Source organism: Aureobasidium namibiae (genome assembly GCF_000721765.1).
Source record: "Aureobasidium namibiae CBS 147.97 unplaced genomic scaffold scaffold_12, whole genome shotgun sequence".
Lineage (NCBI taxonomy): Eukaryota > Fungi > Ascomycota > Dothideomycetes > Dothideales > Saccotheciaceae > Aureobasidium > Aureobasidium namibiae.
The window spans coordinates 180,240-194,304 of record NW_013581197.1 but is presented as its reverse complement, the minus strand read 5'-3'; the positions used below and the strand labels follow the sequence as shown (position 1 = coordinate 194,304).

General features: G+C 50.1%; 5 protein-coding genes across 5 annotated transcripts; 2 read left to right on the top strand and 3 right to left on the bottom strand.

Annotated features, from left to right (window-relative positions):
• Window positions 1-864: 864 nt before the first annotated feature.
• Window positions 865-2,006, bottom strand: M436DRAFT_50164 (DUF1917-domain-containing protein; the record flags this gene model as incomplete). Its single annotated transcript, XM_013570341.1, has 3 exons — window positions 865-1,329; window positions 1,383-1,891; window positions 1,946-2,006. 3 exons carry the CDS (start codon window positions 2,004-2,006, stop codon window positions 865-867), a joined length of 1,035 nt encoding a protein of 344 aa, XP_013425795.1.
• A 588-nt stretch (window positions 2,007-2,594) lies between these two features.
• Window positions 2,595-4,146, top strand: M436DRAFT_50816 (prim-pol domain-containing protein; the record flags this gene model as incomplete). Its single annotated transcript, XM_013570458.1, has 3 exons — window positions 2,595-2,794; window positions 2,842-3,486; window positions 3,540-4,146. The coding sequence occupies 3 exons, from the start codon at window positions 2,595-2,597 to the stop codon at window positions 4,144-4,146; spliced, it is 1,452 nt and encodes a 483-aa protein (XP_013425912.1).
• Window positions 4,147-4,923: 777 nt separating this feature from the next.
• Window positions 4,924-5,314, top strand: M436DRAFT_22950 (uncharacterized protein; the record flags this gene model as incomplete). The annotated part of the gene is made up of 2 exons (XM_013570312.1): window positions 4,924-4,983; window positions 5,054-5,314. Coding segments are annotated over 2 exons (321 nt in total), but the record flags the coding sequence as incomplete, so codon positions are not given.
• Window positions 5,315-9,604: 4,290 nt separating this feature from the next.
• On the bottom strand, window positions 9,605-10,132 carry M436DRAFT_83233 (uncharacterized protein; the record flags this gene model as incomplete). The annotated part of the gene is made up of 1 exon (XM_013570534.1): window positions 9,605-10,132. The coding sequence occupies one exon, from the start codon at window positions 10,130-10,132 to the stop codon at window positions 9,605-9,607; it is 528 nt and encodes a 175-aa protein (XP_013425988.1).
• A 1,430-nt stretch (window positions 10,133-11,562) lies between these two features.
• Window positions 11,563-13,330, bottom strand: M436DRAFT_50040 (uncharacterized protein; the record flags this gene model as incomplete). Its single annotated transcript, XM_013570327.1, has 5 exons — window positions 11,563-11,836; window positions 11,898-12,007; window positions 12,059-12,579; window positions 12,631-13,012; window positions 13,100-13,330. 5 exons carry the CDS (start codon window positions 13,328-13,330, stop codon window positions 11,563-11,565), a joined length of 1,518 nt encoding a protein of 505 aa, XP_013425781.1.
• Window positions 13,331-14,065: the final 735 nt, after the last annotated feature.

Here is a 14,065-nt window from a genome sequence, read left to right as displayed (position 1 = left end):
CGATGAAAACTACAAGCCAAGGTAGCGGTCAAAAGGCGCTTGCAACGTTACGCGGGCGTTGCTGCTGGCCGCGCTGATAAGCAAGGTCGAGCCCGGGAGAATATCGGAGCCGACCGCCAATGGTTTTTGAGTTTGGCATTCTGACCGAAGATAAGAGATAATGCTATGTTAGGAAGACGATAAGGCGAGATATATGTATCCAGGTGGCCGTGTCTGGCTGCTGTCTAGCAAGTGTGCTTAAGATCACAACTTTGATCTCAACAGGTGACTCGTTATACCGTCGTCATCACGGTAAGACTGAGGTGCGGAGATGGCCGGAAAAGCTTCTGTCGACCTGTCTGTTTAGCTTTTGTTGCTGATCCCAAGATCGCCTAGGCTCTGTATGTGTTACTCGATATTTATTCGATTGCATTACTCGATCAAAGGAGTATGTCAACCACAGCTGCCGCATGCGAAATCCTTGCCTACAGCCGGTGACGGAGCGGTCATGTAGTGTACGAAGGACCGATATTGGATTTTCTGAGAATTCTATACAGCTGAGGTAGCAAAGGTCATTTTAACCAGTACAAAGCGCGGTACGGTAATGCCGTATGCCTAGCTTCAATCAGCCTCAGTCAACATTGCGCTCGAAGGACTCAGCAATGGTATTTGCGCAGGCGCGCTAGCTGTCTACAGCGCTTTGAGCGTCGCACAAGCTCGAACGTGCCTTTTGCGGTGCATTGCTAGGAAAAAGAGGAGCTGGCTTGTTTCGTAAGTGTATTTGCATTGCAAGGGTATGTAGTCATAGCGATAGGTATAGTATGAAACCCTGGAGCAGACAAAGCACTCTCAAACGGATAACAACAAGCGTCGATCTTTGATGGTTCATGTCTTCCTCTTCTTGTGGTCGCCAAGCATAGTGGTCAAGGTCTGTTGCTTTCTCTTCGCTGGAACACCTACAGTAGCCTTGCCTTTGACAGTCTTCGAGACACTCATGATGTCTTTGCTGGAATACAGACTCGCTTTGAGGCCATACGCGTTCATGGAGTCCAGGCCGAGGTAGGTATATGCATCGGCTTTGTAATAAACTGCACGGTCTGCAGCGTTACGCGGAGCAAGGCCGAGTTCAATCAGCTCTTCGAGCACTCTCTTCACATCCTCGAGATCGGAAAAGTCTCTGGTGTACACACAGATGAGGTGACTTGACTGCTTCTTGGGGGCGGCAACGAAGGGATTTGGCGGATCTGCTGGAGCGACTTTGGCGGTATCGCCCAACCTGCCATCGATAACTGCTTCAGCGACAAGTCTCCATACTTTGTTAACATCTTCCGGACTCGGAAAGAGCATCCACTAGAGTTTACGTCAGCGATTGAACACACAGTAAGTCACAGCAACGTGTTTACCTTGCCACTCGTCACTCCACAAGACACTGCAACATCGAGAATCTCTTCTTTCAGCTGCTCTCGCAAAGGTCCCAACTTTCTAGTGATAGTTGACTGGGCTGAGTTTGGATTGGCGCTGGTAACTCTCTCCTCGGCAACGAATTGGCTCAGCAAAGCATTGGCACGGTCTATCATTCCTTCTGGAGATTCTTCTACTTCCGGATTATGACGGAGTTCTGCTGTCTTACCCTTACCTTTGAGTATGGGACATGTGACCCAAGTCCATGATGCATTGACAGTGGTGCTTGAGGGAAGACGTTTGAGAAACTCGTCGACGGTCTCAGTCAGTTGTCGAGCTGTGGAGAGACCTTCGAGTCTGTTGTAGAGTGTCTGTGGCACGGTTCCTGATGGCGTGATAGCGAGAGGCGCGACGGGATGTGCTGCTTGGTCTTTGGTCCATTGCTGAATGAGTTGGTTTGTGCTGGTCTTGTCGCTACGTGCTTGGAGCTTTTTGCGGACTCTAGCTGTACCTGCATGTCATGATGAGCATTCACGGTCGTGGGATCGGAGAGGATTCAACACACCGTAGAAGTCCGAGTCATCACTGATATAGCCTGCGAAGGGCACAAGATCCAGGTTTGCCATGCAAGAAGTCACAGAGTGGAACACTTATCTTGATTGATGAGGTGGAGGACGGAAGACGGAAGACACAAATGGAAGTGGGTGTAGCACGTGTGAGATATTGGTAAACGCGGGACGAGGCCAACGTACCATGCAATAGGAAGGAAAGCGCGCCCTGCAAACACAGTACTCGGGGAGGAAGCAGCGACAAGGAGACAGCTTCGGGGCTGCATTACCTGAATCTCAAGACTCTGCTGAAAGGCCAACACAAGATAAGACGTCCTGCCACTCATCAGCTCGGTACAGCGAAGAAAGAGCGTTATGCTATCACGGGCTTTCTTTCTATTGGGAGTGAGCTTGGTGAGACGTGTTGGAAAAGTGTTGGTTGCACGATATCGATGTCTTTTTGCATATCTAGTTGTGCGCGAGTTGTGCACCGAAGCCACTCAAACGCGTGGCGCGTCTTCCGCGTGTCGAGCGTGTCATCAACAATCGAGATGATTTGTATCAACACCATTTACTCAAGATATACACCACAGTATACCAGATTACAAGATGCCGCACGCTGAATCGCCAAATCCTCCGTCTTCGCCGCCTGTCGACGACACGGTCATGGAAGACACTGTCTCCGGCGCCTTCGACGAACAAGCGGAATCTCAGAATGAGACGACTCAATCATCACCAGCACCTGCAGTCAACGAAGTCGAGAAGGCATCCCTAGAAGATATGTTTGACGACGACGATATGGACGAAGATGACGAGTTCTCCTCAAGTGCTCAAACAAAGACTCAAGCCTCCTCACAGCCAGCACCGTAGGTCAAGACCCATCAACAGTCAGTTCTGATCTAACACTGTACAGGGGGCCGGCTGCTACCAACGCCAACAAAGATGCCGAGGTCTTGCGTGCTTTCTACCAGCGACTATTCCCCTTCAAATATTTGTTCCAATGGCTCAACCACTCCCCGACCACAACAACTGATTTCAGCAACCGTGAACTGGCCTTTGTCCTGCCCAACGATGCATACATCCGTTATCAATCATTCAACTCGGCTGAAGAGTTGCGCAAGCAGTGCATCCAGCTCACACCCACTCGTTTCGAGATCGGTCCTGTATACTCTGCCAACCCCCGAGACAGGAAAACACTACGCAATGCAAGTGCTTTCCGCCCACTGGCCAAAGAGCTCGTCTTCGATATCGATATGACCGATTATGATGAGATCAGAACCTGCTGTTCTGGAGCAAGCATCTGCCAGAAGTGTTGGCAGTTTATAACTATGGCCATCAAGGTCATAGACAAGGCATTGAGGGACGACTTTGGTTTCAAGCACATCATGTGGGTCTACTCCGGTAGACGTGGTGCTCACGCCTGGATCAGTGACAAGCGAGCAAGAGAGATGGACGACAACAAGCGTAGGTCAATCGCCGGCTACCTTGAGCTTCTTAAGGGAGGTGATAAAACCGGTAAGAAGGTGAACCTGAGGAGACCTCTGCACCCACACATCGAGTAAGTCGCACCTACGCAGTTTCTACGCAAACCGCCACTAACACTGTGCTTAGTCGCAGCTTGAAGATCTTGAATGGTTATTTCCAGACAGATGTGCTGCTAGAGCAGGACCCGTGGGCATCTCCCGACAAGGCAGCACACTTGCTGCAGCTCATACCAGACAAGAATCTCACGGCTGCATTGCAAAGAAAATGGGACAGCACGCCGCATCGCAGCAGTACTCAAAAATGGGCCGATATTGACGCCGTCGCATCTGTCTCCGGATCCCTTTCCAGCCTCACGCCTGAGACATTGGTACACGCCAAACAAGACATTCGCCTAGAATACACGTACCCACGTCTTGATGCCGAGGTCTCAAAGAAGCTCAACCATTTGCTCAAGAGTCCGTTCGTTATCCATCCAGGCACAGGCAGAGTGTGCGTTCCGATCGACATCCGACGGTTTGAAGAGTTTGAGCCGGAGAAGGTCCCGACTGTACAGCAGCTGCTAGCCGAGATTGACTCGTGGCAGGGGACTGATGACAAGATACAAGATTGGCAAAAGACTAGCCTCAAGCCTTACATTGAGCTGTTCAGGGATCATGTGAACGCGGTCATGAAGGACGAGCGAGCTGCTGAGAAGCGAGGGCGCGAGGAGAATGGAGAAGGAGTGGATTTCTAGACCAGAACGTGACTGCTGTGAAGGTGGCGCGGCTGCAAGGATGGGTTTGAGGGCGTTCATGGGTATGGGCTTATAGTGCGGGATTTCTTGATGGGAGCTGGCGGAGAAAGGTGCGTCGGAGCTTTCTCCACTGCATGTAAGCTGTCACGGGAGTTCTGGTCGTGCCGCGGGCTCAGGTCCCGATTCAGGATGGGAGACCGAGATCTGATGAATTCGGTGCCATTTGCATGGCCAAATTGGAAGCGGTAAAGCGGTTCAACGCTTGAGACTGTGGCGCGAAACAAAGGCTCAGCGGAGCGGCCTCCCCCTCGACGGGAATCAGCAATTCACGCGTTTGTAGCATGCTAATTAGCTACCACATTTCAGAATGCCATGATGATGATGTTCCTCTTATCTCATTCTTGCTAATTTCCCGGTCTTCCTGCTCAGAGACTATATCAGGAGTTGGCTGCCGTGTCCTTGTCCTATTCAGTGCCCCAAATCGCAGCTTGTGGAAACTTGGACGGTACGAGCAAATTCCATCTTTCGGCGGCTCGCAGTCCCGGAACTTCGCGCAATCAAAACACTTCTGTTGTTGGGTTCGAATCCCCATCGTTCGACTGGACGGTTTCTTGACAAGCTTCAACGCGACCTTGGTTGTTGTCCAGGTCTCGGGCCCAGCTCTGTCGCCGGCTCTCTTGCACACAGCTTGTCGAGATGGACGAGGGCTTTCGGGGCAAGGCCGCAAGCTTGAGAGGGAGTTCGGGATCGGCCAAAGAAGACTCCCCGACCAGGAGCAAAGCCAAGCGACATCAGATAGCTGTTGCTTGCAATGCTTGTCGCCGCAGAAAGACAAAGGTATGTTCCAGGTTGGCCTACCAAGAACGAGCCTCCTTCTCAGCATCTGTGGACTGACCTTGCTGTCTAGTGCGACGGCCATCGTCCAGTCTGCACCGTCTGCGTGTCCAAGAATTCCGAATGTACCTGGTCAGCGGATCCGGATGCCACGCCCATGGTCGCCATCAAGCGCAAATACCAAAATCTCGAACTCGAGTCGCGCGATTCTCACGACTTGATTAGCATGCTGATGAACCGCTCACGTCAAGAAGCCATCTCCATCCTCGACCACATGCGCAGAACTCGAGATGCATCGTCTACGCTTGCTTTCATCAAGGACGGAGACCTACTCAGTTGGGGTCGAAGTACTCGTGACACAAATTTTTCGGATCATGGCACTACCGATCTCGGTGCTGTTGGCGACATTACGCCCAGAGTCAATGCCACGAACGATAAAGACGATGACCTGAGCGTTGGCAGTAACGAGAGTGTTCCTGAGCCGTCCAACTCACCAAAGAGACGCCTCGCCATCTCGGACCTGGTCAACGACTGAGCTGCCCCGATTTGCCTACAGTCAGTCAAATCTCGTTCTGCGCCTTTCCGGCCAACGTCAAGCTTGACCAACACATTCATCTCGACTGAGCTGACGTCGTCCTCAACAAGATGCCATCGAGGCACATCATCTATTCGACATGTGTCGATAGGTGCTGCTTGGCCGGCTCATCGGAGCATCAGCTGTTCGCTTCCTTGGCTGTGCTTGAGCATAAATATTCGACTCGGGCAGAGGTCAACGTACACATGATATCGTTTCCACTCGTTGGGATGCATGGATCACACTCTACCATGCTTGTGTCTGGAGAAGGGCTCCGACATTTCAAGAGTTACACGGTATTGGTTCGAACATGTACCAGGAGCGTACGTGTGGCGTCGATAGCACTCGGTCAGGTGGGGTTGCCAATCGATTGCACCGGACATTGTCCAGCCTAGGTCGACTAGCGGGCTGTCGGTCGTCTCTATGCCTCCGTTATGTGTCGCCATATGACTTTGCGTATCCAAGGCGCCCATCAGGACAGACGCTGTCGAGCACACACCAAAGGCCGCATATCAGTGTTTCCTTTCATACCTAGTCTTCGGCAGGCAACCCGAGTCCGAAGAAGTACGTATACATTAGATACTGTCAGTCTCTCACCTTTGCTCTCCGCCTCCTTGACTGTGCAAACACTGGCAGGTACCTGTATCCATTGACACAGGTGCCTGCACTCATGGCCAGTGCCCATCGTCCTCCTTGATCTTACCCTACAGCGCACCACTGTACTCAATCGGGGACTCACTGGATAGTCCTGCGCTGCTAGGGCATCCCACTCCAAGCCCACCAAGGCGCTTCCTCGTTTCTTGCAGCAATGCATGCCGTCTTTCCGGACTCGCCCGCAATTGTCATTGTTGATACACATCAAGTTGATGGCAATTAGGCCACTTGAAGCGCGGAGAAAAAAGTAATTAGGAGTGAGGTTTGGTGGCGGAGTGCAGTCCGCTGATGACGCGCTTTGCTGTTTTTCCAATCTGCCCCTCGTGCCTCCTTCTGTGCTACTGTGCTTCCATTCGCGTAACAAGCAATGCATCTCCGGTTTTGCTTCACGGGACAAATCAGGTTCCGTGATCAAAGGATCTGATCGCGTGCAATTCGATACGGCCAGCGTCGCCTTTGCCGGCCTTTTGCACACACCCAATATCCAATTGCCTGTTCTTTCACGCTTACGCATTGTATCATTATGTGTAACGTATGAGCCTGGCGACTGTATAATGGTGGAGCCAATGAGTGGAGCCGCAGCCGTCCATGAAGAATCTAACTAGCCACCTTGCTCGGAACATTTCTTATCAGGATTTGGAGAGCAGACCAACGTCGGCTCGCACGCGAAGACTATAACTTTCTGGCATTCCACTCAATAGCTCCATTCGGCGAGCGCAAAGAATGTATACATCTCCTCTTCACCAATGTTCACCGACGTCGCACCTCAATGGAAGCCTCTAATCAAGCTTAACCCTAAACTCCACATCTGCCTTCTGCTCTCAATCAAGAACAGCCCCTCATACAATTACCCACAAATCATGTGTTGTATTCCTCCTTCCTCTAGCAGCTCTTCATATCACAAGCCAAGGTGCTCCTCAACACATTTCAATCCCCTGTCTCTGCACCCCCATCAGCCACAGCAAAACAATATCGCATCATATTGCACCAATGGCAATCATGGACAATCACAATCCTCCAGATGCAAAGCTTGCGGGAAATCCATTGCCGTCTAAGCAGCCAGCGGACCCATCTCCTGCGCGGCGATTGGAGGGCCCAGACAACCCCATGCACCGGATCCACATTGGCATGCCATGCCACCTCATGCCCAGCCACATGTTGTTCCCTGCAAAGCACATATCCAACTCATGCACGACAAGTCCAGCACATATGCGGCTCAGATTAAAGATACGGGAAGGGCCAAAGTCTCCGTAGTTCCTTGACCTTGTCAAGTCTCGAGCCTCCCAAGCCCCAAGACTGTGGTTCCCCCATCGGAAAGCAATACCGGAGCAAATGTCAGACTGCCTCTCGTGACGCGATCAGCAATACATTTGTCTTCTGCAGTGGCTTACCTACAGTACAGACTCGTTTCCCGTCTCACCGTTAGCGTGGCGTGGCGCAGAAGGTCCACCATTCTGCACTACAAGGGTTATGCAACCAATGGCAATACTGACCAAAACTGGTTATAAGCAATGTTCTCAAAGCTCACATTGACCGTCAGGGACGTAAGAAACAGTTTGTATGTTTGAAGCAGCAAGTTAGCCTGCCACCAACCATCTACGGCAATCACTAGCCTCTCCATTTCTCGATGTTTCCACGCAAAACAAAGCACCGTATTTTGCATGCCAACTCCATGCCACCACAATGAAGCCCGACGGAATTCACCCTCGTGCAGTGTGCCCTTGCGCCACACTTTTCGCGGTACGGTACACTGCAGTCGCTAGACTGTGCTTTTTGACGGAGATCACCAGTGCATTGCATAATTACGGTAGCTTTTAGCTCTAGTTTGCCCGCCACGGTAGCCGAGCTAGTGTAGCCTCCATCACACACCCATGGCAGTAGGTCCGCAGCCCCGTTTGCTGTCATACAAGGAAAAAAGAGTCTGCGGCTCTCTGTCATGTTGACGAATTCTCAGCTTTGTACTTCTCCAATTCAGTCCGCAAATGCTTGGGGGGGTTTTGGGTTGAGCTAACTCGGCTTGCAATCACATCTTTTTTGCGGTAGTAGGTCCGCAACTAGCCCCCCCCCCCCTTTCGCAGGTCATACAAACATCACCATTTGTAGATCTTTCCAAGCCTTTGCCTAATCCTTTCTATCAGCGAGCAAGCTAATAAGCGGTGCAAGTTTTCCTTCACCGTGGAATTACTCTCTCTTCCGCAAAGGAATGACAAAGATATGCAAACTCCGTTGCGGCTCATATTGGATCTCTTACAGTGGTGTGCAGTGGAGTTTGATCCGTTTTGTTGTTTTTATATCCTTGCAAAATAGAAAAAAGAAAAAAGACATTTTCGAGCGTGCGTTCCTTATTTGAGCCTCTTTGTTTTTTTCGTGGTTGCATCTTTGCTGATGACCATCGCCTGGAGAGGGAAGGTGCGTGATATTCTCCCTGGCTGCTTTTCTTCCAGTGCTTGTTCGACTTTCCTTCTCTTTCCTCAAGGAAACATCAAAGGATACCATAGACTCACAGCCAGAAAGGATTTTTATGGAGTCAAGGGAACTGACTGATTAGTACAATATACCTTTTGGAGTTTCATTGATAAGCACAAACACAAAGAATTTGAGTGCGTGTTCTGATGACCCATGATCTTACAGGCAGAAGACGTAGAGGGAAACATTCCCAATATAACGATGGCTAATTACTCGACGAAGATATTCAAGTAAAAAGCAGTATTGATCGTTAAACTACTAGAACCTGTTTAACTATAATAAGCGTAAAGCTAATCTTTAGCTAAAGCTAAAAGGGAAGCAAGATAAAATCTAGACCTAGCTTTATATCTATTAAAGTAGTTAATTAACAATAAAAGGGAAAGAAACTTATAACTTCACCTTGAAGGTGTCGTAGATAAACCTATAAACACCTTTTCGGGCTGGTGTATCGATCACAAGCCATGAGGCTGACAATGCTCAACGTGCATTATTGTCCAAGATGGTGGAAAGGATCCTGTGTCTACGCAACTGTTGATGGGAGCACATTGGTGATGTTGAAAAGAGATAAGAGGTGTGAACACACGCATTGATTGTGACGGGATTTCAAGATTTCGGCTTGTACTTAGTTTCGTATCCGGATATAACCACTAAATGATCGTGAAACTGCTCGCTATCTCAGATTCCTTGTATCGTCTCCTTCGGTCCCTCTGATTAGATCATAGCTCCTTGCTTTGTTGATTAGTGTACGGTCCGGTGGGTAGTATACGCCAAGGGAGCATGAGTTGTAGCTAAGATATATACCAAATGTCTTGGGGAATATCCTGACTAGCTTGCTTCATGTTTCTACATGCACGAAGGAGGGAATCTTACTCTCAGCGATGTATGATGATTTTAACACGGTGGAAAAACACAATCAGTCTGATTCTGTGTTCATCCGCTCAATTCTGAGAGTCGTTCTAGTGCCCGTTGATCTGCTTCCGCAGTAAACACCGCATTTTCGTAGATCCATTTGGGCACCGACGGCGGAGTCTGGGTACCAATCTTTCCGGCATACCCGAAGTCGATGAGTACTATGGCTCCATGTTTGTTCTTCATCACGTTGCTCTGACTCAGGTCACCACGAGAGAAACCGGCTTCGTGCAACTGATTCACGGCTTCCCTGACCTCAGGCAGACGTTGTAGAAGCTCGTTTGCCTCGAGGCAGAACAGGTATTCTAGACAATAACCAAACATGCCCTGGTCGTCGAGCAGTGGGCGACCGTCCACCTTTGGTATTGGTAGTGACCGAGCAATCGAAGTCATGTCCTGTATGATCTTGAACTCATGCTGCACTCGAGAACGGAATTCCTCTCCCAGGTGGGCAAGCTTGGCTACAGGATATGGGCCTGTATGAGAGCATCGCAGCACAGCATCAGCCCCGTAGTTGATGAACATGGACTCGCGCCAAATATTGGACATTTCGAAGCCTAGCTCGATTTGCTCGATTTCGAATCTGGCCTATCGTGGAGTTGGGTGATGTCAGGGTATTTTGCTGAGCCGCTCCAGATGAGGGAGTAGGGCTTGTTGTGATGTTCGATGATACATGTGTAATAGCCAGTCTTCTCGGCTCTTGACGGGGGCGAAACAAATGTGACTGTTACATCTGGAGGATTAGTGCTGCAAGGTTTGACTGGACCTTCCCAAGGGGTACAGCCGCACATGGACCATCGATGAACTTCTCGCTCACACATTCTACGCCAATGTTTAGAGATGTGATTCACGTTTCAAAGATTCTGCTGACTGACTTGCTGATGTCCGACTGGATAATCGTCTGACCAATGGAGGTGAGGCTCTGACTGTGTTGAATGACTGATGGCAGTTGCAGGCGTGGACAAATCCTGCAGACGAAGGCAGTTTGGATGATAGTCAAGGACACAAGATCGTGGCACCTAAGGGATTGAACTTATATGCTTCCTCTGTCAGTGCCTTTATCAAGGATCAATCTGTGGACCTGTCGGATTGTATGGAACAAAGCGAAGTAGTGTTTAGCCGCTCGGTTTGCGCGCTAAACATCTCCTCAAACAATGTGATACAAGGTCAATTTGTGAGGACGCTTCCTTCCGTCTGGTCCCCAAGCGAGACCCAGTTCATGCACTCTCCGATACAGCGCCTCGTAAGTGCAAGGAACTTGGCAACTGCGTCCCCGTTGCTTGGCAGTGGATGTAGTTTAGACAGGACGTCCCATCCAGGCTGTGATGAGTATACGTTCTTACCCCACTTCTCTTAATTTCCACCTCTGCCCCAGAATCTCTTTCAACTATTACAAGTCTTACAATAACCACGGAACCATTCGACGAAGTTCATACAGGATGCAAAGTACACCGGATCCGCTATCATCGTCTCAAAGTCCTAGAGATTGGTAACCACTATTTTACCAACTACGTTACTACCAACAGCCTTTGACGATCTCGAGCTGCTCGAAGAAAAAAAATGTTGACCACGATGCTTTGGAAGATCTCTGGCGTCCCTCTGACTGCCTGTAAGGAATTTGCAACTGGCCCAGAATGTCCTGAAGGTATCCAGAATCTAAACTTTGGTTTCAAAAGATTAAAGGAAAGCCTTTCTCCCGCCGTGATGCAGAACCACATTTACTTGGTTCGCCTGACTTTCTACTCCGTCTTCTTATGACAGTCAATTGTCAAGATGCGCTGTCTCTGATGCAATGATCAGCGCCGTGACTGAACAGCATCAGAAAGGCTCTCGGAGGAGGAGTCATCACAGACAGTGACGATGGCTACCATGGAGATCGTGGAAAATGGCTTCATCTGAAGCAAAGAGCAAAACTCATGTGCTTTGCGATTATCTCATCTCAATCGCTTTCTACCTCCACTCAAGCTGCCAGGCTGAATTCACTCTTCGCCAGGCCTAAGAGCAAAGATAGCACCGTGCTCCCCTATAGTGGGGAACACCTCAAGCGCGCGTTTCGAGAAAGTCCAATTCGTGGGTTCGCAAACGTGGTCTTCGAATTGTTTTGTAAAGCGCAGGCATCCGGCGACTGGATCGTGACAGACGGCCTTGTCTAGTTGGTAAGGCCAGTTTACTATAGGTGCTGCTGTAATTTGATTTTCTGGTGTCAACCATTCTGTGTTGAAGGCGGACATTAGGACGCCGCGGATTGCTGGGCTGGAGTGGGATTGTTAGTTGATGGCTCGAAGTGGAAGGAGATGATCAATGTAGAGCTTACTGAGGCGCGAGATCGAGAGCCGGACTGTGCGGTATGAATCTCTGACTGGGTAAAGGTCGCATGAGTGCTGGTATCCTTCGATAATGCTCTGATGTGGGGAACAAGATCCACTGTATCCTGTTAGTCCTCGCAAATGATGAGGAAGTGCGATTATTACTTACTCTCATCAAAGGTCCTAGCAAGACTACAGTAGCCAGTTTTGCGTAGAGATCCGGGTTTGCAAGACTTTTCAATATTTCGCAGACAAAGGTATCGACCGAGTGACCATCCGTGGGCACGCGGTCGCGGAAGAAGAGGTCCAGGTTGACGTAATCTGGCGATCCGAGGACATCGCGGGCGTTCATCCCATCAGCTATCATCTGCAACGTCGCGTCCCTGAAGCTCAGATATGCCTTGCCGAGGAGTGCGTCGTGTTCGTTCGAATGAAGTGGTAGCATGCTGTATTCAGCAGAGGTACTAAGGTTCTGTAATTGCTGATGTTGGATGTGGGCCGGGTAGCCATTAGCCTTGATGGCACTCGAAAACGGTAAGTTGCCAAAGTCGGATATGAAGCCCACGCTCGCTTGTCCAGCATGTTTATTTGGGCAGCTAGACATTTTCCGTGAGTGTGTTAATGCGGTCCCGTTCGTTTGGATTTCTGGCGGGCTCTGTCTGGCAGTATTGGATGATTGCGGCTGCAGTACTGTCAGTGGTGGTATCCTCAATACGAAGCATCTCAATCGCCGTACAGTACTGTATCCACCAGTATGTGCTGGTGAAATATTCGACCAACTTGTTGAATCTTGGGCATCGTTCTCCAGTTTCGGTACAATTGACCCTGGGTCGTCATAATCCGCAAAGTCAAAGCTGGTATTCGTCTTGTCGTCCAAATTGAAAAGATCACGAGCGAAAGCAGAAAACTCGGTGGTGTTCTGTGCCAACTGTCTGATCTGAGCAAACGCAGCCGTCGACGTCGAATCCCCGCCTTCGAGTTTCTTCAGCACGCGAAACACTTTGGATAAGGCCTTTTCGGCATTTCGTAGCTCTCTGTTGCGTTCTTGTGCGTCTTTACGTCCATCGAAGACGCACTCATTGCCTTCTGCTTCGCAACGTGAGCATGGCGCCGTGCCCGTACACTACATGGAGATGTCAGTCAGGCTGAGCCCCAAATTTCGCAAATGCCTTAGGGCAAGGTGACACGATGCCGTTGGTGATGTATTTACCTTTGATCTTCGCTTCCGACACGGCTGACACGCGACATTGACCTGTTTTCGTGGCTTCCTGGGACGGTATTGTGGCGGTAGTTTGACGGGTTTGCTCAGAGGTTGCGATACAATGGGCACAACAGGTCGATTCAGAGGCTGAATGGCGTGCGATGCGTGATAGGCAGCAGCAGAGGCGCCCGCGCCGCTGCCTCCCCCATGGCCTGCAGAGTAATCTACCTGTCGAATCATCTTCGTTGCGTTATTAGGGTGACTTGATGTCGATTGTGCGATTGTCGCAGTTCTGGGCACTCATGGAGAAAGACTCCGGGAAAAAGATGGTTCGCCGATTTTGAGCTGACCAAGTCTAGAAGACCCGCCAGGGCCCGATGCTTGGTCAATCGACGATCATGTTGGACGGTCAGGGTCTAGATTCGTTATGGAATGCTTGAGCCGCACGCTTAGTCCTGACCGCTAGAGTAGCGGCGGTAGTACATCCTTCTCCGAACCGGCTCTAGCATCCATGACAATTCCTTGACATCATCTTTAAACACTTGGTGTGATTGCTGTCGGTCTGCTTCACATGGTTAAGCTTAACCTCAGTAAAGCTGGAAGGTTCTTTAGCTTTACACGACCACCGCTTGTGCATGCGGAGTCAGCATAACCGCATACGAACCATCCGACGTCCCGAAGGCGTATCTGGCAGACTTTGGGGCAGAATGGCTTAGGGCTGAGACAAGGTGCGAAGATCTGTCAAGCAGCCGCTGACACGCTTGTGACACCTTTGCGAAACGAACGACAGGACACTTCCTCGGAGAATCGCACACATTTGTATCGACATGACTCTGCCGACTGTCCATGGACGTAATTCTGATGTTCTGGCGGCGTGTAGCCGAACAGTCGGCAAACCGGGTGAACAACAGATTCTTTCAACGTACGCATATCAGACTGTGATATTGAAACTCAGATGTTGACATAGCGCTACGA